The 25,172-nt window shown below is 39.7% G+C and overlaps 2 protein-coding genes across 4 annotated transcripts in view; one reads left to right on the top strand and one right to left on the bottom strand.

The window, feature by feature from the left end:
• Positions 1-3,046, top strand: part of ube2f (ubiquitin-conjugating enzyme E2F (putative)) — a 30,699-nt gene extending 27,653 nt beyond the window's left edge. For both annotated transcript variants that reach the window (XM_044019137.1, XM_044019136.1), the window contains exon 10: positions 95-3,046. In XM_044019137.1, the coding sequence (XP_043875072.1) occupies positions 95-145 (51 nt within the window). In that variant the 3' untranslated portion in view covers positions 146-3,046. The remainder of the gene's footprint in view (positions 1-94) is intronic.
• Positions 3,047-16,741: 13,695 nt separating this feature from the next.
• The window catches only part of ramp1 (receptor activity modifying protein 1), a 46,383-nt gene continuing 37,952 nt past the window's right edge, over positions 16,742-25,172 (bottom strand). For both annotated transcript variants that reach the window (XM_044017199.1, XM_044017205.1), the window contains exon 3: positions 16,742-18,696. In XM_044017199.1, the coding sequence (XP_043873134.1) occupies positions 18,441-18,696 (256 nt within the window). In that variant the 3' untranslated portion in view covers positions 16,742-18,440. The remainder of the gene's footprint in view (positions 18,697-25,172) is intronic.

Below are 25,172 nucleotides of genomic sequence, written 5' to 3'. Positions count from 1 at the left end.
CGTAAGGCAGATGCAAAGAACACTAAGCTTTATACCTAATAAAACATTCTGTGTTATTATAATGAAACACTCTTTCTCTTTCTCTTCTGTACAGGAGGATTTCCGGAATAAGGTTCAAGATTACATCAAGCATTATGCCAGATGATAGAACCAGCTTACATCAGCCCGCACCAATCAACCAAACTACTCTACCTTGCCTCCGCTTATCATGGCCAACTCCCTGATGTGTGTGAATCAACAGCTGACTCTGACTCTCTCACCTCTTCCTCTTGACAACGTAGCTCTGACTACGTGACTGCACCCCTTCTCTGTTCATCCACTTGCAATAAACTCCATCTTACAGGAAGAAAGTTTAAAAAAAAAACAAAAAACATGTGTACATTGAAGAAAGGACTTGCCTATAAAAGAATATATGCTTTAATAATGCTATAGTGTGAGTGTTACAATGACCACAATGTCTGTTTATCTTGGCAAGATCACTGGATGTGGCCGCCTCTCGGAGGTTTCCCTGAGCCAATGGAGAACGAATGATGGCAACTGTTTGATGTGATGACCCATATGTGTGCAAACACACACACACACATACACACAAAACCACATACTTTTAGCTGTTTTTAAAATTAGAAGAATCGTGAGAAAGAATATGTGACTCTTAACCAATATTCAGTGCCTGCCATGTTTGTGTTGCTCAAGAGAAAATGCATGTGAGTTTGCAGGCATAACACACACACACACACACACACAGTGTTGCATCCTGTGGTAAGATGTGAATGCGTGTACACCCATTTCTTTTCATTCATCATACATTTAATTTTGAAAATCCACACACTCTTCCCCTCACTCGACAGCATGCGAATGGACAAATTTTGTGTGTCCAACAAGGTTTACTCATACTTTTAGTATGTACTCATACTAGTTTCGAATTAACGGTCCTATTTTGTTTAATTTTGCTATCGCTATATAGCCAATGTTGGCACCAGCTGTTTTGAGTTCAGCATCACGTTTGCTTCACGGACGTCGGCTCCTGTTTTGTTTGTACAGTATTTATCTAACTTGTTTTACTCCCTTTATGCTGAAGTGAGTCTTCTTGGCACAACCTGTCTGAAAGTGACAAGAGGGGCTGTTTCTGGCACTGTAGCATCCTTTCTGCCCCGAAGTAATGATGCTTAGAGGGCGTATTATAACCTTTTGTCTTATAAAAACACAACAATTGTTGAGGCTCTTGGCAAGCAACCGTCACCACCACCCACTGCTGGCAAGTTAACGCATCAGACAGCAGAGAAAGCTTACAGAAAGTAAAATAAAGTTAAAAATAAGTTGTGCATGGGGGAAAGGCAACTCAATCACTATGTGTATAATAACAATGATTAAAATGACAATGAGGAAGTGAACAGCGTGACACTGAACAAACTGATAAAGAATTATCAGCCGATCACCTTGTCGCTCTCAAAAACAGACCACGGTGCATAAAAAATGTCTATTTTCACCATCCGTGTCTTAAAACTTGGGGGTTATTTAATTTAAGGGCATATAAGTAATGCAACAGTACTGATGCCAGCTGACTACCAACTAAGAACTTACTTAAGTACCATGTTGTTCACTGAACACCCCTTAAACAGAAAGTCGGTCACTGATACATGTCAATCTCATGTTTCTCTGTATTGTAATAATGATAAAAAATGTAGTTCTTTCATTTTTACAAAACACAAGATGGATGCCAAATTCAAAAAGACCGACTTCCTGTTGAGTTGAGGTTATGGTCCCGATTTTGTTCGTCTTGGGCTGTTGCATGTTCCCACCAATGTTTTGTGACTTTCTGTTGGCCTGCTTTGTCCGTTGCTAATTTGCATGCCGATTTCCGTCCGTTTGCACCTACGTTTAGGACTAAGAACAACAGTCCCTCGCACCACTGCATGAGTGCTCGAGCCCTAACTAACATTTTCGTGAACCCAGCAGGGGGTTGTAGCAGTTCTCAGTGTCCAGATACCATGGCAGCTTAGCGTACAGTCGGTAAAGCTCTTCGTTTTGTTTGTTGTTGCTGATGCTGGAATAGCAATCTTTCCCCCAAAGGTATGAGTATGTGCAGCTGCTTAGTAACAAGCCAATAGCAGCACCCTCTCTCTCTCTCTCTCTCTCTCTGAACTGCCCTGTGATTGGTCAGTGTCATGAGCCACATTTGCCCACAGTTGTAATAGTAGCCCAGACGAGTTACACACACACAATGATGCCAAAATGTCTTGCCTACCGCGACTTTAACTTGCACTGCTTTCTTGACTGGAGTGAACATTGGGGTTGTGTCAGGGCTGTGAGGCTACTCCGTTAAAAACAAAGTGTTTCATTGTGGATTCTTGGCCATTCAGTGCAGTGTGTGTGTGTGTGTGTGTGCAGAATGATCAGTATGTACTTATGGAGCGGGTGAGTGTGAGCGTTACCATGTTGAAACCATGTGACTTGTCAGCATGCCCTGGTCTCTCCCACCCCTGCCCCTTCTCTCCTCACGTTATACTTGCCCCAAGTTTAACAGCTCACATGTTTTTTGTTTTCCTCATGAAAGTAAACAGATAAACAGACAACACTGGCCTTTGTCAAAATGAAAGGACCTGAGAGAATGATAAAGTCTGTTGCAGGCAGACGTGAACATGGCCGTTCCATGGTGTTTTTTTGTTTTACTGCATGTTTTCGGTCCATTCAAACCCTGAAGGCTAATCCTGTTGCCTATTAATTTGAAGCCATCCACTTTAATGGCAGTGACAGCTAATTGCCTCTAGGGTACGGTAGCCCAACACGATGTACTTTGTCATAGCCTTACTAATACTCTGACTTTAGCTTCTCATTGGACACCTACTGTATGTCCTTTAGTTTGGCTGTCAGCAGTGTTATATTCTTCCCAGGATGTAACTGGGAAATATCTTGTGTTCGGGTTAGCTCTTGTCTTCAAGCCAGGGGAGAAGATTAACAAGTTGGTCTTCAAATCTCCTCAGTCTTTTTCTTTCTCAGATTGTATATCCATTTTTCTAAGATATATTAAAAGAGAAATATCACAAAATGGTGTGTGTGGTTTAATCATGTGAGTTTCTTTTCAACTGAATGTTTAGGAGTGGTTCATTTGAGACAGCAACTAAGGATGATGGTACATGATACATAAATTGTCCGTAAACCCTAAATATTTACATTTACATCCGTTCTCTTCTGATATCTCTCGGCTCAACCTGCTGTACCTTCAAGCTCCACACACTATGGGAACCACTGGTTCCAAGTGAGTGTGTTTTGTCTTACATTCGTGGTCACGTTAGGATGAATGTGATCACTTTGGTGATTCACGAATTTCTAATGTACAAGTTGGGATAGAATTAATATGTCTTGCAAGTATATTTTGGTTCATGTACAATTATCTGAATAAACTGAGTGGTGTTCTCATTTAGCATCTTCTGGAACTTTAAACCAAATGTAGTGACCTTCATGTACTGATGGAATGTCATAGGTTTCATATGACCAAAATCTTATTTCCCCAAAGGCCCATCCATCGATCCATCTTCTACCGCTTTATCCTCCACATGATGTTCACAGGGTTCCCAAAAGCCAAAGTCTGAAGAAATGTGGTCAGTACCTTTTACTTTCATTTGAAAAACAGCTGTTGCCTCTAGTTCAAACATCAGATTAGTTTGAACTAATTTTGCAGATGGTTTCAAATGTAATAGGATATTTGTTTGTATTTAAAAGTTACACACTGCATTTTAACCTATATGTGGTTTTTTATTATTATTATTATTATTATTATTCCCTGCTTGCACTTTATAGCCAAAATACATACAGTGAACTGTGCAGTATATAATCCCAGTATTCCTCTGCTCTTCGTCTACCCCTAGATATGAGGTGTCGTCAGGCAGGAAGGGGGTATACAGTATATTTACCTGCTTCTTCCCTCTGAGAACTGTCACACCTTTTACCCGGGTGAGGAAGGTGCTCACATAATGCTGTCATCTGTCACTCTCCCACACAGCCTGTCATTAGGCCATATGGGATGTGCAGTGTGTGTGTGTGTGTGTGCAGTGACCACTGACAGCCACAGCCAGGTAATGAGACGGTTGAATGCAATAAATCATCTCGTGCGCATGCCGCTCTCTGGATGTTCTGCTCCCGCTGGGGCCAAATACGTTCTGTATCGAATCTTCTTTAACCAGAACCTCAATTAACTCAAATTCATCAAAACACATTTCTACTTCCATTTACTGTCTGGGGGTGGGGGGGAGGGGGAGAAGGGGGAGGAAGTATTGAGGCGCTGCACAAATTGTTTCCATACGGATTTTCCCGCTGACAGCACACCTGCCGCCCACATTAACGGAGAGATTAATGGGCTCCAATGACGGGATATTTGTCACACAAATTGGCTGAAGCTAACATTTAGAGGTCCACAGCTGGTATATATTCCACTTCCTGCCCAACTGTAGAGAAATGTGGTTTCAAACTAAAGTCAACATAAGTAGAGAGTGAAAAGTACCATATCTATCAAGCTTGCTATCATTTTAGCTAGCAAGCTATCTATCTAGCAAGCAAGCTTTATCTATCTATCAGCTAGCATGCTATCATTTTAGCTAGCAAGCTTGCTATCTATCTATCTAATAACAATAATAATAATAATAATGATGAATTTTATTTGTAATGCACTTTATATTGAACAAACAATCTCAAAGTGCTACATACATAAAAATAATAATAATAATAATAATTGGAGAGAACGTCTTGAACGTCTCCAATTAAACTTAAAAAGCTTTCTTAAAAAGGTGGGTTTTTAGGCCTTTTTTAAAAGTGTCTAGGGTCAGTGGTGCTCTCAGGTCGTCAGGGAGAGCGTTCCAAAGACTGGGAGTGGCGTGGCAGAAGGCTCAGTCTCCCATCGTTCGGAGCTTGGTCCTTGGGATTAGCAGGACGTTTGCCTGGCTGGAGCGGAGGTGTTGTGGAGTGGGTTGAGGGGTGATATCTATCTGTCTATCTATCTATCAGCTAGCATGCTAGCATTTTATCTATCTATCTATCTATCTATCTATCTATCTATCTATCAGCTAGCATGTTATCATTTCACCACAGCACACTGTAAAAATACATCCACAACAGAAAGAGTTGCATGAACATATGAATGACAGGTTGAACTGTTATAAGCTACTTTGTACCGGTATTGTATATGTGGAATGAAAAAAAAAAAATCATAGATTATTAGTAATGTCAGTTGGCCCTGAAGCCAAACAGTAAGCGATGGATCAGATGTCAGAGGTCCATCTTTGTTCCTTAATTCTCCGTGTGTGTGTGTCTGTGGGTTTGAGTTTCCTCCATCCGTCTGTCTGTTTTGTTGTGTTGACCTCGTGGGCGTTTGGTGCCGGCTGCTTGTTTCTCTCCTGCCTCTCTGACTTTCTCATCTCTCATCTCTTACATGGCTGATTCTGGATGTTTCCAATCTGCTTTCTTATTTCTGCAGCTTTTTAAATGACCGTTGGTTCTTCTGACCAACGCTTTCCCTCCGTAAAACTTGCAACCAGTGAACTCTCAAGGCGGAGGATTTGTGGGGAAATTTGTGGTCAAGGTTACACCTCAGCTTCCATCGTAGAACTGATATGTTAAAGTAGCTGATATAAACCAGTCTGAATATCAATGATATGGACTAATTTTACAAAATACCATTTATTCTTTGTCTGCATACACAAACCATGAACCAAAAATAAATCAATAATGGCCTGTTTTTCATATTTTCAACAACTTTAATGGCTTCAAGATGTGTAAAATCAGCCACAGCATGGAACCCGGGTACTTGTTTCCATGTTGTGGGACAAAAATATCACATACACTTAATATTTTTTGCTTTGTGCTTACCATAAAATCATTGTGTGAATCCCATGTTATGATCTGGATAATGTAATTAGGTGCTTAAATAATAAGATCAGCTGACCTAAATATTACTGAATGACTAGGTTTTGGGGGGTATAAGATGACAATGTCAGGCTCAAATTGTAAAAGAGTTCAGGAAGCATGAGACATAATTTTCTAACCCCACTGAGTATTTTTGGGATGTGCCGGAGAAGACTTTATGCAGCTGCCCAAGAAAAATGAATGCAAATGTGAACAAAGATAAATGTTATGAGATTGTGAATGTGTGCTATAATGAAGCTAAATGTGTTCCAACCAAATATTGCAGGTTCGTGCTGTAAATGCTGTAAATCACTTAAATAATTTGTCTCCCTTAAACGTACAGATGTGGTGGCAGTATTTGGAGCCTGCATTGAGTCATGGTGCTAATCTTCTTGCATCCATCCTGCTCCGTGCAGGTCTAGGGCAGCCTGTAAGTGCAGTCCCAGAGGTAAAACCTTAAGCTTTCTTCACTCGTGAGTATCTGCGACTGCTCCTACACTACTGCCTTTGGTTTTCATTGTTATGTTTGAAAGCAGTGGCTGTGGAGTAAAGACTGAATACACACACATCTTGCACTTCTGAGCATGTGCTTCACTCTGCACATACACTGTGTCACCAGACACATTCATTATGCTTGTGCATGTGCAGGTGAGCCTATGCAAATGCAACAAACGAGCACACGTATATCGCAAAGGCCCATGGACGTCCACGTATGCTCCACACACAGACAAAAGTGCCTCTCTCTGTTTCCTTTGTTCCGCTTCAAAAGCTGCCCACACGCTCGCTGCCGCCGTGGGAGGCACTTCACTGCACTGCGAGATTAGCTTGGCAGGCTGCAAACAGTAATGCATTTAGTCATGCCAACTTAAACAGAAGCACAAACAATGACTACATCGTTGTAATTAAACAAAGCTCCGTCCCCAGTGTTTATTTCTTTGTTGAATAACAGCACCGTTAATGTCAGATCACGCAATGTTTGAAATGGTTATTAAACTGGGGCTTTACAGTCAAGCATCCTAAATAATCAAAAAGGTGAATACATAATGAGTGCTGAGAGAAAGGGATAAGTCTGCATGTCTTTGCACATTGAGCAGCACTGTACAGAACGCTACAGCTCATCACTTCCTCAGAATACTGTCAGCTCCCAAGTTTAGGTGAAGTCACACGCATGACTTCAAATACACAAAGCCAATTGTGCTGCTGTCCACGCCGGCTTCAATACAAAAGCACTGGCAAGCACAACAGAAAGCATCATCAGTCACTGGTGTCTCTACGTACTTTTTTATTTTTCCAGAAAAACACATTTGACTTGAAAAGAGCCAATATGTGCTTTTCACACCAAACACTTCATGAGGACACAGATTTTTCAGACTATTGATTCATGTGTCTGCAGTGAGATGACGCCATTGTTGTGTTGTCCCACGAGAGATCACATTTCTTTTCTTGTAAATAACAACAGCGACTACGGCCATCTGTAAATAAATAGAAACATCCACATCACACCGTTGATCCGGCTGCACAGGGCTCACTTAGTGCAAAAATGAGAAAAGGACAAGGAACGTCATTTTCACAAAGTTAATAAGTGGTCCCTGACCTCATAAGTCACGTGTAAAGGTTTCAAGCATAGATTGCAAGCATGATTGTAAACTGATTTCAAAAGGCTCAGAAGAGCCTCAGTTAATTGTAACCGAAATCCTTTTACTTTTCTCCTTCCTTTGAGGACTCTGCAATTATTAGATAGTTGTTCCCTCTGTAGAACTAATTAAAGCTATTTGTTTTTCTTATCTATTTTCCAATTAAATTTTTTTTAATGGCGTTCATCCAACAGATTGGGTTTGTTGTTGTTGCGTTGCTATAGGTATCTGAGGAGTTTTCACAGTTTACACTAAATGAAACTCATCGAAAACTGTGGCGCCTCACTTTTAAATATAAACAAATGAGTTCACACAGTGCTAATTAAGCCTCCGCACACGACTCCCTCGCTGTGTTTCCCAAGCTATTTGCAGGAAGTGATTTGCTTTATGTCAAGACAAACTGAGGCAACAGCATCATTGGCTCTTGTGAAGTGAGGCAGCTGCAAACACAAAGAAGGGTCCATGGGTAGTTTCAAAAAGGAATTATACAGCCAAAAAAATCAGTCATCCAGCAGTTTGATGACATAAACTGCGTCTTATCCTTGTGCTGCTGGTGTATACACACAAATGCTCCCTCAGTCTGGTCTAAACTGACTTTTCTAACAATCTTCATACAAATCTTACAGAAAGTTTACTTTTTCCAATTTTCATCGCTTGACTGTTTATAATTTTCATTTTGACCAGTTAATTTGTCCATAGACTATTACGATTCAAAACAAGTCTTCAAAACAATTCCCCAGTCAGACTCAGTATTTGCTCCTGAGTCTTGCTTCTTCCTCTTGATTGAAACATTGCTTTGGGTTCAGTTGGGAAATACTGAACACAACAGAAATACCCTTGTTGTGCCCCATGGGAACAGAACAGAAGGAATTAAATCCCGACGCGCACACACAGAGCACTGCAAGCGACGTGAATTACAGTTAACGGCTGACATCTGTGAATGACATTGTGATGTGTGTTATTACCCTGTGTGGACATCGGCGGGAAGAGAGTGGGAGCAGTTTCTTACATCACAGTCTGATAAGTGGTCCTTTCATAACTTCTGACATATCTTTTTTTGTTTACTTCCTTTCCTACTACTTTACGTGTTTTCATGCGACTAAATGGCCATCATATATCCAACATCACCCCTAAATGCCACTAAATTCTCAACACTGGTGCTTTAAGATGCAGCGATATTTTATATGCAAACATTCTACTTCTACATGCTGATTAGTCAGTGAATGTTTTATAAGTATTTGTATAAGTGAATGAAATATTCTAGCTTCTAGTCATGGTAGTTAATATGCGTTGTAGTTTCCACATTCACGCAAAAACGGGAATAATAATGAATTCCATAAAGTCTTCAGTGGTGCATGACATCACAAGTAATTATACTAAAAACATTTATGTTTTATCAACTTTATTATGTAATGGGTCTTTATTTATTATGTAATGGACAGCTAGGCAATGTAGATGTGAAACTATAATTATTCTGAAGATAAAAACAACAACAATACAAACAAAGAAAAAAAACATTTACATACACAAGTAAATTATCACAGAATGGAAATTAGAAAGTAAAGTACAAACAACTAAAATGTATATTTAAGTGCAGAAAGAATTTTGATATAGTTGGTCTTCATTTGCACTTTTATTTTCCTGTTTTGGTTTGCGTTTTATTTTTATCTTGTCGTCGCTGCTGTTGCGTTTTTGTGAACTTCCTGTTTTTATTTTGACACATCCTGTTTAGTTTTGATACTCACTACTTGTCACTTTATCACTCCCTGGTCGGTTTGATTACTTGCTCTGCCCTAATTAGCTTCACCTGTGTCTCGTCTCGTTGTCACCCCCTCCCCCGGTGGGTCTTGATCTGTGTAAGTGTTTTCACTTTACCCCTGAGCCGTTTAGCTGTGTTATTTGTTCCCCTTCGTTTCATTAATTAAATTGATTTTTTACCTTTTCTATACAGTACGTCACAATCTTGGTGACCTCATGAGCAGTTTCAGAGGTTTCGAGCGTAGTTTGCTTGCTAATTAGTTTCAAAAGGCAGAACTGCCTCGTTTAGCTCGTGCCTGCCAGCGTACTCGTGCTGCACTTATGAACCTTGATGAGTAAATTACAATCAGCAGAGATAATGTTTTTGAGGAGAGAATTAACTGGGATACTTGAGTCTCGAGAGGGAAATATATAAGCCAACAATTCCTGCTGTTTGATAAATGACCAGCTTCTAAAAATGTAAACCTATAGTGTTGAGAAAGTACATGGGTGTGAATGAACTTCTAGGCTTTATCACCGCGTAGATTTTGGTTCGTAGATTTTATTAGCCACTTTTAACAGTATAATTACAGCACTTCTCTGATGCTGAGAAAAAGGGAGATTATGCCTAAATGTAACCTTCAGTGTAACAGCTCCCATGTTAGGAGTTTACCACGTTAAATTGCCATGTCGCTTTACTATCAACAACAAATCACTTTGAATGTCACTGGGCAACGTGAAATTTAAACACCACTACACTTGGAGACACAGCGTTGTGTTAAAGTGATATACTTCTAAGTTATAGAAGTATTACACACGAGACCCCAATTCAGAATGTCTTTTGATGATCAGTCCAAAAATATTCATACTGTCTTCTTTGTAAAATACTTGCGCTTAAGTTTTGTTCAGTCAGACAGAAAAATTAGGTTGTTTTGGTTACCTTGACGTGTCACGTGATGTTACATGTGACGTATCTCTATGATGACTACGCCCCCTGCTGTCTGACGTCCTGTTGAGGACAGAATCCCAGGTGTATGAAAGGGTGTGTGTTGGGTCCCTAATCACTGCAAAAGTGAAAATCACATCATGGACTGGGGAAAGGCCAAAGTCATCCACTCTGAAAGTAACAAACATCACCAGTGGATCAGGGAGGCCTTGGAGATCCAGAAACGGGCCCTAAGAACCGCCAACCGGGATGCTGTCCTCAACAGGACGCCATGCTGTCTGACAAAACCTGTAAGGTCCAAATCCCAGGAATCTCGTCCCTGAACTTGTTGAATTAATTATGTTCCTGCATGCGTCTTGACTGGACTGTCCATTCTGTGCTCTCTCAGGATTGAAACAATTGACAATCTGTTACAAATCTGTTTGTCTGTGGTCTCCCACGGTTTTTAAAATCAAGTCAGGATTTGGAAATCCTCCAGTGTGGGACACACTTGACACAAGACAGAATAAATGTGCAGAAAACTATCATTTTGCTTTTCTGCAGACCGTGGGAAACGTTTGTACAGTCTGTACAGAAAGTACAGTGGAGCGGCTGGCAGTGCATTGTAACACAGTGAGTAAGACACCCATCTGACAGTAGATATCCAGCATGCATTACTGTGTTTTATTGAGTGGAGGTCGATGCTATGAGGGAAATAAAAGAGATCCCTGAACCTCACCATAATCATAACCAACAAATGGCTCCAATCATTTCACTCGCACTTTTTTTATTTATTGTTATTCATATTCTTTCAGTTTGAAGGGCTGTGCTTTTAATAAACCACTGTTTTTTAACCCATGTTCCTTGATTTTATTAAGAATCAAGGGTTAAAAAGCAAAACTAGATTCTAATTCTAGTCTCATTTCAGCAACTCAAGGAGTAAAAACAGTATTTTAGTTAAGAAACATGAGCTTACATGCATGTTTTTTTGTTTTTTTTTCCAAAAGTGTACAATGGAAACGAATGATTCCTGGTGGTTAAATCTATACTCTGTCTGTGTGGTGAAAAGCAGCTCACTGTTGAACTCTGGCCTTAAAGATTGTAGCACATTCATTTCTGTTAGACGAAAATACCAAAAGCTGTTCAACTCAAGTACTTCTCCTGTTGAAATGAGCATAAACGGTATGAACTCAGTGCACACTCATAAATCATGCTGCATACTTCTTCTATCATCACTGTTTTAGATTGTGCTATAAAAGGTGTATGTGCATGACTAAGTGCGTTGAGTAGCTGCCATGTGATTGGCTGATTAGAGACTATATTTAGGTCATAATTCTCGTGTGGTGGACAAGATGTGAGCGTTTCTGTGGTAAAAATGTGACGGTGCTGCAGATGCACGCGCTTTGAAAATACATCAAGCAAAAGTCACATTTCCCTCAAGCATTTTTGGATGCAAATGAATACTTGACGGGTCAGAGCTGAGCTCTAATTTTATCTAAAAAAAATAAATAAAAAAAAAGGTACGTATTACGCCTGTAGCTCCTCGGCAGCACTTGAGAAAATGATTGCTGAAAATGATAACTGTGGAAAAGCAGATACGGACATTACATTATTTTGACTTTTGTGTTTGATAAGGATCCATTTATGTAGGTTTATTATGCCTTTCAGTTACACACAATACTTTGCAGGTTGCCAGGTTGTGATAAACCCTCCCTCAGCAACAAATAATATGCAATCTGTAAACGTGTTTTGGTCCAAATGTCGTCAGTTTCGTGGATAGATTGTACGTTTCTACGTGATGTATGCAAGAATGATAACTTAACTGTTAATCCATTTTACAATTAATCATTTCACAGTTTTGCCTCAACGCTTTATGTTGCTTTATATCACTCTCTTTAATGGTGCCATATTTATGTAAGACACTTGATGTCTAAAGAATTCTTCTTCTTTTGTGTTTAACGGCAGTTTGCATTTGTAAAGTCACATTTCTGCCTTTGGGCCACACAGTGGTGTAGTGGTTAGCACTCTCGCCTTGCAGCGAGAAGACCCGGGTTCGAGCCCCGGTTGGAACAAGGGCCTTTCTGCATGGAGTTTGCATGTTCTCCCCGTGTGTGCGTGGGTTCTCACCGGGTTCTCCGGCTTCCTCCCACAGTCCAAAAACATGCAATGTGGGGATTAGGTAAATTGGACACTCTAAATTGACCGTAGGAGTGAGTGTGAGCGTGAATGGTTGTTTGTCTCTAGTTGTGTGTGGCCCTGCGATGGACTGGCGAACTGTCCAGGGTGTACCCAGCCTATCGCCCGATGTAGCTGAGATTGGCACAGCACCCCCCGCGACCCTCTGGTGGAGGATAAAGCGGTTAGATGATGACTGACTGACATTTCTGCCTTTCCTTGACCTTAACCTTAAAGGTCCTCTTAATCTAAAGGCTTTTAATCAAATTAACTCTACCGAAATATAATTTCTTATTACTGATTATGGCAATGCAAACATTTGTATTGTGCCACCTACTGGACAGATGTGTGAATGTATTAATCACTTTAACCAGCACTTTTTCAAACTTGGAAGCACTGCCCAAAGATATAGAAACTATTTAACATGCTTTTATCTCACCATGCCTGCAATTACTCATCTCTTCCTTTTGCACATGCATGGATGGATAGTAAAACACAACTCCACTCCTGCTAAAGACCTAAACAAGTTTGAAAACATTACCACAGTTCAGTTTTTGCCTCTTCACCTGGCTTCCAGTTTGCTGAAGCGTCAGTTTTAATGGATGACATGGTCCTCAGGAAATGTTCAGAGCTTTTATCCCCACATGAAGATATTCACACTTTGAGATCCTCGGGGAGAAGCCCTACATTTTGGTCTCAACTCTTATATAAAGACAAAGGGGGAATAAAGCCTTTGAAATAAGAACACAGAGACTCTGGATCATTCTCCTCAAGGAAATATTGCAGATAGAGTCAGTGGCTTATTTGAAGTCGACAGACTCAAAAGTTAAATGTATGGATTCTGCCAGTTATATCACTATGTATTTCTTACATTTTTTAGTAATTCATGTATTACTCTTACACCTTAATCCTGTATCCTATAGGGCTATACACAACTTAAGAGAGTGTAAATACAGTAATTTATAATTTAATAATAAGAATCTTGTCATGAAGTTATAAGTCACATGTGGGGCTGCAAAAATCGGTAGATTATTAATCAGTTACTAAATTCATGGCCAACTAATTTGATAATGTTTACATTTTTTGATTATTAGTATTATTTTTTCATACATAAATATAACAAAGTCTTGTGATTTCAGTTCTTAAATTGATCCAAATTTGCATTCAGTGTCATCATTTTGAGGTTTGGGAAACTTTGATCAATATTTGACACTATTTTCTGACATTTGTATGGAAGAAGCAATTATCAACTGTTTAATCAATTATGGAAATATTATATATATTTTTAGAACTTATTTAGATGAGCCAATCATTTGTAATTATATAGCATTGTTAAAATAAATGTTTAACTGCTTAACAAACCAAACCTGTTTGTATTCTTGACCCCGACCTCTTCGACCTCAACCCACTCACTGTCGTTGGTTATTATCATTATCACTGCATAATTGGTATTGCTACAGTATCCGCCCTCAGCCTCTGAATCTCCTCAGGTTGCCGCTTTCCTCCTTAATTTATTCATGGGGGAGAATCAGCTTTATTAAACACGTCAGTTTGCAGCAAACCTCAGACACATTTAAGTGTTAATGATTAGTTTTAAGGTCCTTTTTTTTCCAACCAGTAGATCATGTTCCTGTAAAGAGACTTCATTTGTGATAGCCAACAGCTAAATAAGCCAAATAAGTTTGATTATTTGGCTTTAGAGATTATTTAATAATTATAACAAGCATTCTGACTTTTTTTCAGCTTCTTAAATGTGAATATTTTCTGGTTGGATTGCTCCATTTGACAAAGAAATCATTAAAAGTGAGAACATCATCATTTCCAGGTTTGGGAAACACCAATCAGCATTTTATGGAGCAAACAAGTACACGATTAATCGAGAAAATAATGAAAATAATCATTCGTTGCAGCTCTAGTGTAATAAAACTGACCGATTAACTGATGAGCTCTCAGATGGAAGGACAAATGGTTCAGAGGATGTTTTAGGTGTAGAATGCCACTGATTATACAATACATGACGGAAAGATCTGGCACAGATTATACATATTATGAAGAATTGGCAATGTTAAAGCTCCAATGTGACTTTACAAGACATCACGAGATGGCAGCCTGTGTAAAATGAGACCCTTGTCTTCAGGACCAAGTACACATTAACAATACAAACATACAAATGGGCTGTATATCCAATGTCGGCTGATGTACAGTGCCCTTCTTAATGTTACACACTGACTGGACCATTAAGAAAGACTGTGTGACAACATGAACAATGTTAAATAGACTTATTGTTGATGTTTTCTTTGAGCCACTTGGAATATAAGCTAGTCTAATGACGTGTTTTGACTGTTTACAGTATAAGAGTTCCCTCTGTGAGTGTTGATGCAATATTTACTCTCAGCTCAGTTTATAGTTGTTTTCAAACTCCTGTTGGAAATTGACTAAGTTTGCTAAATGCACTGCTTTCTTTACTGGTTCATCACTAACATTGTCTTAAAGTTCTGAAAGTACTGTTCAGTAGATTATTTGCTTTTTTTTCACAGAAAAAAAGGACAATGGGAGTGAATGTCTTCTTCACACATTGATTTCTCTTATCTGGTTCTAGGTTTTATTTCAGCATTTCTGGAGAGAAAAAAAACTCAATTTAAAGATTAAAATTCAAACTCAAATTGAACAATTGACCTGGATTTGTCATGTTCCCACACTCGCTTACTTTACCACTCGATTTTCATGTGAACGACTTTGATTGACCCGAGACTTGAATTAGACTCGTCTCAAATGTCTTGGACTATTCTTAAGTGTCTCCTGACTCAACTTGCACTTGTCTCAATTGAGAGGACACATCTCTCCGATTCCATTTGACACCTGACTGTGAAATATCTGAAAATCATTTTACACTCTACTTGACTTAACACTTAACTCAAGTGACTTTGCATTCGGGTGACCTGCGACTTATATTTTGTCACTCGAAAAAGGAACATTTTCACCTCTAGTGTTGACGTGTCGTACAAACAGGATAGTTTGTAATGTATGCAACATTCTTGATACTATTATCTCTTCTCCTCTGTTTCTGTGTGAAAATGTGATCATCTCTAAATTTGCCCACAACAAAACTAAAGTTTGTGCTTTATTTACAGGACAATAATGCACTGCTGTACACTCAACCACACAAAAAGTAACTACATTTCCTTTGCCTCATCCTCATTTCATAAGACACATAAATGCCTGGAAGTGTCAGATGTATTTATTGGACTTTTTTCTTTAATGATCACGTCACACACCACACCAACAGAAATACAACTTCAGAGCAAACACTCTGTAAACTCTATTTTGGCACAAAGTACAAAATCATGATCGTGTTGTGGAAGTGTGGGTGTGTGTTTTTGCTGACAGGCGCGGGTTACAGGTCATTAAATCTATAAAGGAAAGGAAGCGTTCAAAAATATCAATGAGGAAGCAGTTCACACAGCACACATTACCACACAGGGAGATCATAAATCAATAAAAACAACCTCAGGACTATGATACACACACACACGCACACACTGCTTTAAGCTATGGCAACATTCAACAGTAATGTGCAATGTCGTGTTCTTTCTTAGGCTGTTTGTACTCATTCTTTCATCACATTGTCATTCAAATAAATATGGGAATATATGGGATACAGTTTTTCTGAATGTTATCTCTCTGCTGCGCCTAACCTTTATCTGTATTATAATTATGTGGCATTTTCTTCATTCTAGTTTCCTTGGTGATGGGGGATGGAAGCTGCAGAACACAATAACATCATCACAGTTGATCCTAATTGGAGCCTGGACCCACACACAGTGACCTGTCTGTCTGTGCATCTCTCTCCTGTACAGCACATGTGCCAATCTTCGGTCTGTGACAGTGGATTCTTCTGCACTTTTTGCTCGGCGTGCCATGGAAGCCAGTAGCAAGACTGAGCTGCAGGTATGTAACACAAAGAGAGAAAATTTAAACTAATTACACTCCCACGATGACAGCCTGACAATGAACCATCTGCATTAAGAATATTCTTTTAACACACATCTGTTAAAATCAGCAGCAGACATTAATTTAGTGGTTTGTCATCTTGGTTGTGTTACAAAGACATTTCTGAGAACCCACCGACTGATTCATGTCATCTTGTGCATACTGAAGACACTACTGTGCAAAAGTCAGGCCACCGCTTTGTTTTAATGGCCATCCATACTCATTTTCCCTGGTCTCTTTATTAACCCTTAGTGCTCACGCGGCACAGGTCAGCGTGTCGTCTTATGTGTTGTTGAGTCAAAGTTTTGATTCATTTTGTATCACCTTTTTTGTAGTGATATAAAGTAGCAATAATTGTGCAGAAGTCACAAAATAACAAATCTTTTTTCCTCTTTTTGTAAATAAAAATGAACAAAAAGTTCATAAAAATGAACTCATTTTAAATTGGAGTACTTTATGCTCAGGTGTGTTTATATAGTTGGTGAAAATTGCTTTTTTTTTGCTTTAACTGTTTCTCTCAAATTATAATTTCAATGCATTACAAGTGTGTTTAGATTCACTGTCAGGGTGAAAAATAAAAGCATTCCCAATCAGACACTTTGCAGAAGGAATACTACATTTTCAGTTTACAGTTTGTTGGCCTTTATATATTAGCAAACGTCCAATGAGTTCAGCTCACACGATGTGTATATAATGCTCAGGCATGTCTTAAATCAGTGTTTCTCAATCCTGGTCCTCTGGATGATGACGCCTCCTCCTTCCTCCAACACACCTGATTCAAATGATCAGCTCGTCATCAAGTGCTGCAAATAACGACCCATTGATGTGAAGCAGCTGTGTTGGAGTGGAGGGTCAAAATCCAGGAGCAGGATTAAGAAAACACTGCGTTAAGTGATACTGCGAGTTAAACGTCATTGGACGCATCCGAGTCTTCCTGATTTCAAATTGTAAGTGTGTAACATGTTTGGTATTTATGACTGAACAGCGATTGGGGTGTGAGCAGAACCTTGAGTGTGATTTGACTGGGAAAAAAGATGATGCATGCTTTTGTTTCCAACCATAACTTGTGCAAGCCGAGTTGATTCCGTCTTCTCACCCGCGACTACGTCCAGTTTTTTGCGTTTCTCAGCACAAAACGTTACACGCACACACAACAGCAATAACTGACGCCCGCCGACAGTCCGCCTACATGTCAGTTTAACTGATAGTGAACCATACCGATACCAATATCATTCTGATACAGTCATATTAGATCGTTTATGAACTATGAAGCACATTTGTGCTGAGTCATTCCAAAGACATAATTCTCCAACTGCTTTTACTGATTTATATTTACATTTGTACAGTCTGTGCAGAGTAAAGTATGCAAGATGCAACACAGAACTTGACACCTTATCCTGTAGAATCAGTTGATAATCTTCTTTCCTTTTTTGAAACATATCTCCTGCATTTAGTGGTTGTATTATCATAAAGAGACTAAGTATATACGGTCAACAAAACAAATCACATAGTGGTGTCAGACCTTTGCACAGTATATGTACTGTATCTACACAATCTGATGTCCCTGGGTTTCTTAAAAAGAGGTCAGCGTGAGTGTTCCATTGTATCCTTGTTGGAGTGTAAAAACAGATCTCCTTGTAAAGTTCTGCACTGTGGAGATGTTTGCTTAAATATGTGAGGGTTATTTTCATGCTTTCCAAATGTAATAGTGGCACCATTACATCCAAAATTCTTTTGAAGCACATTCTCCTGATGGAGCAAATTCTATGTTTGCAATAACTTTTCCACCAGTTCCTGTTCTGGTACTGAAGCACCTGTTTGTTTGGTAAAAAGTGAAATGATTTCAGTCCATGTGAAACAAAGCTGCAGTAGCTTTGTATTGATGTATCTCATTCAGCTGTGACTCCAGGTCCGTAGTAATGCAGAGATTCTGGTTTTGATTGACGTCTGTTCCATATGTCACAAACATCCTTTGGTTACTGAAGATGAGAGTGGTGCAACATTAGGGACAAAAATGTTCCTCTTCACTTCAGTCGCATGAGTCTTGCGAACAATCCCCAAAAATCCCACCGACGTTCTGTTGACTACATAATCCCCTCGCTGCGTTTGCTCCTCCACACCACCAGAGCCGTCATGAGAAGAGTGACCAGGATGGGCACGACGATGAAGGGCCCCAGGATGCGGTTCGGCGGGTCCCTGAGGAGCCTTCCAGAGAGCGAGCAGTCGTGGAAGTAGTGTTTGTGGACCTGGATGAAGAACTCGTCCACCATTTGGTTGGGCCAGAAGCACTCCATCTTCAACGCCACCAGGTACGTGCAGTTTGTCAGGTCACCGTAGAGCCTGGATGTTGTTGACACAAAAGTAAAGAAACAGTGAAACTTTATTTTTTTCTATTCTTTCTGGTTCAAAGTTTACATTTTGTGTGTGTTTTTATGTTAAAAAAAAGACCTGTAAAAAAACACATTTATTAGTCACAGCTGCCCTAAATTAACAGCATTGGTAATTATTATAAAATGTCCCGTGAAGTAGAGCTGCAGGATATGTTCAAAATCTCATGTCCTGATGATTGTCACAGACAAAGCGCTTGTGATATAATTTTATCTAATTTCACTATACAAGTGTGTGAAGTATGTGTGAGGCGGAGGAGGAGGATGATGAGAGAGCAAATTATCTTATTGGGAATGAATCTGCCTGTGAAGTCTGTAGCTGACTTTGCTTGTGGACTATTTACACCATTGTATTTTACCGTTGGCGATCATGGTGGTATTACAAGAGCTCAATATTTTCCATACACTCTGAGCACAGTTTTTCCAAGGATGTAAACAACTGCACTCACAACACTCACTCAGCGTTTGGTTGTCGACGTAAAGGTGTTGCTTATCAGAAAGAAGTGTATCCCTGCCTTGATCTAGGGTGTACGGTGTGTGTGTTGTTGTTGTTGTTGTTGTTGTTGCTGCTGCTCCATGCTAATTAAGAAAATGACCCATGATTATGGGTGAACGTGCACCACATCACATCTGCGGTACATAAAGCTCAGACAGTTCACACACACACACAGGCTCTGTAGCGTGTTATTGATTGAGGTTCATAACCAGACTGACCCCCAACTGTTTCCTGTTAAAATTGACTAATTATATTCTAAGGCTCGTTGCCTCATCGAGTTTCTCGGAAAAGACGCACAGATTATGCTAATTCTTAGAAAAAATTTGAATCTGCAATTTGAAATGATGCAATTAGGAAATTGTAAAGGTTGTCGTAATTGCTCCAAAATTGATTGGTTCTATGTTTTGCATAAATACAAAAAAAATACATCATGTTGGAAGTAATTTGTATCTTTAAGTTGCATTAAAATATACCGTACAGTCATTAAAGGTCCAGTGTGTAGAATTTACAATTTATCAACAGAGATTTAATACTATATTCAAAATTATGCTGTAATTATTTATTTATTATTGCCTGAAATTGAACAAACTATCATGTACAATCTATATATTGATTTGATTGTGTCGTGTGATAATGCTTCATCACATTGAAGTGCAGCCAACTTAAAAAGGTTATATCAGAAAATCTATTTTGTGTCAGTATCTGGCAGTAACGTCACAATTGTACATATTTTACAAAATGTTTAGCACTAGTGTTGAGTGAAATTAAGAAAAATCAAATGCAAGTTTAAACGAGTAAACCAGTGCAGACTCATTTGAATTTGCAATCAAACTAATTCTTACATAACATTTAAGGTTTGATATTTCTGGCAAACAGAGGACAGCAAAGCTCCACAACTGTTTTGACAATCGCAGGATGAAAACTGTCTCCATTTTGCACATCCAGCAGGTACAGAGTACCATTAGAATCCACTTAGGGTCAGGTTTCTGGCACCCTGACTAAATTAAATCCAATATACCCTCTCCTTTGAGCTTCAGCTTATGCTCCACCAGCTCCTGGGGGAAACATCCTCAGCCACTCCAGGCTGCATTGTGTTTGGCAGCAAGTAGCTAACTTTGATTGTCTGTCATTTGGTTGCTTGGTGGGAGCAGAGAGTGGAGTTTGCAGAGCCTTTTCTGTGGAAAACAGCTGCTGCCTTCTGCTGCTGCTGCTGCTGCTGCTGGAGGTTTTGTTAATGAGAGCCATGAGACTAAATGAAGAGTAAAACCTGAATGAGGCACATGCTCTCTAAACCAGACGAGACTTGTCCCAATGTTCATACTAAAGTGTCAGATGGCGCAGCTTTGAAGCCCAAAGATTGTCTCTGGTAAAGAATATATGCTGCGTAATTTCCCTCTGGTCTGCACTGCTCACATTTAATAGGTTTAATATTCCAACAGCTTTTGATGCTGCACCCCAACACGAGGTCTGCTGGAAGTTTAGTGGATGTAAACAGGGTTGCTTGGCATGGGACCAGTGCTGCAGAGTGCTGCAGAGTTGCTCTGTGTGGTTGTGTTTATTCTGCTTTCTTTTCCTTGAAGTTTTTGCAAATGAGCTGTGGAAGACGCAAAAGAATTCTTTGTCCTGGTCCGGCTGTTGTTCGAACGAGCGCAGATGTTTCTGGGGATGTTGTTTTATGAGTCACAGCAGAGGTCAAGGCAACGGAGGTGAACGCAGAGAGAGGCAGTTAAAAGTTCACCTCATGTCACTGAGGTCCAGTGAGACTTGTCTTTAGTAGGCTGTGTGGACCAATTTTCAAGGAAACCTGTCTTTGTGAGGACATTTTGAATTTGTGAGGAAATTTTGGCTGGTCCACACAACTTTGACAGGGTATTTGAGGATTAACACCTGTTTTTAGAGGTTAGTTTAGTTACTGTTAGTTTTAGGCATTTAGTTGTGATGGTTAGGGTAAGGGGCTAGGGAATGCACTGTCTGAGTGTCCACACAAAGAATGCAAAACCATCATATGTGTGTGTATATTGTACTTGTATTTGCTTCCTCTGTAGGACCTTTTTATAGTAGTCTTCATCGAGACGAGACCAAAAGACTTGGTCCTAATGAGGCAGAACCTCTTTTCTGAGTAGCTGCTAGGGTTAGCCATTAGCTGGTTGTGGTTAAGGTTGGGGATAATGCTGCACAAATGAATGCAGGTCAGTGTAGTATCCTCTTTGTATCGTGTGTGTGTGTGTGTGTGTGTGTGTGTGTGTGTGTGTGTGTGTGTGTGTGTGTGTGTGTGTGTGTGTGTGTGTGTGTGTGTGTGTGTGTGTGTGTGTGTGTGTGTGTGTGTGTGTGTGTGTGTGTGTGTGTGTGTGTGTGTGTGTGTGTGTGTGTGTGTCCACATAATATAATTTACTGAGCTGCTGAATGTGGTCGTCTGTGTGATTTCTCTTGGTATCTCCTCTTTAATCATCTTGTCTTACTGAATGAAGAACACACTGAATCAGTCCAAATGACTTCAGGCCGTATCACAGTTATGCACCTGTTTTCTATTTTGGAGAAAAGTCTTATACCGAGATTTGGTGAATCCACTCTAATGTTTAGACGCTGCAGAAACAACATTGGCAAAGTGAAATTTGTTAAAATTGTGGTTACATTTTAAAAGAAAAAACATGTTAAAATGATGACTGAGTGTCTTATCCCTGACTCATGAGATTTTAGTTTAAACTATATACTTCAATTTGCCAGATTGTACACAACAGCAAACGCACAAGAGTGCACGGTCAGATCTCAGTGACTGTGAGTCAACTCTCATCTCAAGTGTGTTTTGTGTTTGTTTGTTTTTTCTATTTTAGTCAGTCAGTAATTTTGTGAGTGGGAGATAAAGGTTGTGCAATGGCTCGTGAAAAGGAGCCTCTTGCTCTGTTGTACATTACGTTTTTTGTGACCATGTGGAAAACAGGCATGTGATTATATCACATGTGACGAGAGTCTGTGCCTAAAGCTTCAGCGTCAACTTGACGGTCATGATGCTTCACACAGTTAAACAAGAGAAAGTGACTGAAAGTGGCAATTCATTTAGCCAGTTTGCCAGTAAACAAACTCAGTAGGTTGTTTTTTTTTGCCTTTGGACCCACGGAAATTCTTGAAACTCTGCTGCTCTTCAACAAAAGTTTAGCATAAAAACTGTCCTCCATGTGGAAGATAACAGACTCAGGCAGAGAGGAGTATGCCATCTTATGTTGTGTGATCTGTTGACTGCTGAGCACAGTGTGAATAAGTAAAACCTGGCCAATGAATAAATAAAATATACACACAGGACACAAGCGCTCCAGTAACTTCACAAGTACCTCAGTGCTGCTCCTTAATTCCACTGACTGACACAAGTTATTTATTCAGCAGTGTTTGAAAGGAATTATATACATTTTTGATACATATTGTTGCACATTATCTGCAACACTGAGGCCTTATTCACTGTAAATGGATCAATAGATACAACGATTTGACTTTTAGGACGGTGAAATCTCCTCTCTATAGCTGAAGGGAAAGAAAACCTTTAGCGCTCCCTCAAATGATGTTTTTCTCTAAATGGCCTACTGTTGCTGTCACCTTCTATTTTATCACTCTGTCATGGCAGATTTTTGCAAAAGCCTGAAAAAAATAAGATGTCATTTGAGACGCAAAGGGGTTACTTTTTTTGTTTCATTGTCTTATTTTGTATTATATTTAGGACAAGCAGCAGTGAATCTCTCTTTGTGATCACTATCAGAGGTCTGTGTGCACGCTGTGCTTTGAGGGCTACATGGGAAACCAGCTGAGACACAGTGTGTAGACTGATTTTTTTTTTTTTTGTGAGGCACAGCAGGGTGTGCTGGTGCAGACAGCTCCATTAAAAGATTAAAAAAATGCAATTGGATTGCATGTGATGATTGTTTTGATAGACTATAGTTTTGTATTCTTTGCAATGCAACGGAGTCTGTGAAAGGTAAACTATCCAACCTGTTCAATCCTGGAGTACACCAGATAAGGGAGGTGGATAGATTGGTGTAAAATGACCAAACTTTCATATTATGTCACACAACATCCTAAACAAAAATGTTTTCTCTGCACAAGTATAGAGTGAACCTATGTACCAACAGAGTTGTTTCTCGTGCGAGAGGTTTCTGCCCAATACATCATAGAAATAGTGGATGTAATTACTGATGTAAAGACAATTTAAATGGTCATGTAACACCAACAATTGTGCGTGACAAGTATTTTAATTACACAGCATCCCCTGTGTCACTGCAAGCTAAAAATGCTGATTTTCTCGACACACTTTGATGCATGAGAGTGAGTGAGACTTCTGTTTAAAGTTGGAAGGAGCTGATTGATTTCTTCAGATATCGTTGACATAGGCAGGAATACACTTTATTAGGAAAGTGAGAGCCAGTGTTCAGCTCCCAAAGAGGTTCAAGGAAACAACAGTACACTAAGGTGTAGTATGTGTCCATACATACAGCCATATTTCAAAAAAGCCTGATCTATTCATGTAAGGAAATACCTTTGCCCTGAAAGTTTGAAATCCTTTATAAGCAAACACCTGGCCTGGGTGAACCTGGTGGAGTCTGCCAGCGATTTGATTTCACTCTGGTGAGGATGTTGTTTTGTCCAACATCAGAATCTCTGAAAGCCAGAGAAGAGCAGCTTTCTTTCAATTCAGCTGTTGCCATTACTAGATAGTCATCACCCCTAAAAGAAAAACCTCAAATTATTGACATGTTTTCTGTTCTGCATGCGTCATCCGGATCAGATACAGAGGCATTTTGATCAATGTTCATTGGTCGCGCCTCTTGAAAGTGGAAGGTGACTTCACCCTTTCTAGACTTGGGCTCAATCTGAAATGAGACTGACATGCAGTCGGGTATTAATCAGGCTTGCAAGCACCTAAAGGTCTTCAGAAAATTGTGATTTTGTTACATCAAGGCTTGGCTCTGTACTATCCAGAGATGCCTACACTATCAGGGACATCAGAGTCAGGTCTCATCATTTTGCCCTTGGCTTCAAAAACGAAATCTCCTGGTTTTAACATCAAAACCATGAAGGATTACTGTGTCATCATGGGGTTGTGACACATTTCAAGTCAGCAGCGCCAACTAAGTTTTCACATGTCCAATGTCAAGCTACGGTTCATCCATTTCCTCCTGAGCTTCTTGGGTAACACTCAACCGCACAGGCTAAGATACAGCGTTGCTAAGTAACAAAGATGCCGTCGCTCTGCAGATCAAACGACAGCAGAGTTCTGGCCTAAAGCAGCAAACAGTTTTGATCAGCAGTGAAAAGTCATTATACTTTTATTCGTCATAGCTGCGGGGAAACATCTGATAAGATAAGGATGGAGAAATGTGTGCATCAAAGAGTTCTAGTAGAACCAAACGAGGGGGAAATGGAAGATTCTTTTTTTTTATGACACGGATACACATCTATGCTTCAGTTACGGTTACTAAACATGACTGGGTGGAACTGCTAATCTCTGTTGTCGCATGATGTTGACCCATGAGTCAACACCTAGATCTTATATAAGTACTGTGTATTTTTGGCCTCTTCAGCACTTGTATCTTTTTTGTGAAGAAAGTTTCTGTCATGCCTTCCAGGAGAGATTCCTGTATCTGAAACCGAAGGGGGACAAAACAACAAAGCAGGCCACTCTGTCACTACTGAGCACATCAGACAAAATGTTCTTCTTCTTCTTCTCTCTGCTTTGTTATTCTACTAACCTCCCGCATCCTTTATCCTCTGGGGGGAGACTGAACATCTGAGTCTGTGCACTGTCTGTTTGTGTGTGTGTGTGTTTGTGTTTTTCTTAAGTGATTAAATATCTTTGCAAAGTGAAAAACATGCACATGTATATTTTCAAAACCGTGAACCAATGTTAAAATACACACACACACACACACACACACACACGACAACAAACA

The sequence above is a fragment of the Solea senegalensis genome, linkage group LG2 (assembly GCF_019176455.1).
Source record: "Solea senegalensis isolate Sse05_10M linkage group LG2, IFAPA_SoseM_1, whole genome shotgun sequence".
NCBI lineage: Eukaryota > Metazoa > Chordata > Actinopteri > Pleuronectiformes > Soleidae > Solea > Solea senegalensis.
This window is presented reverse-complemented; position numbering and strand designations above follow the sequence as displayed.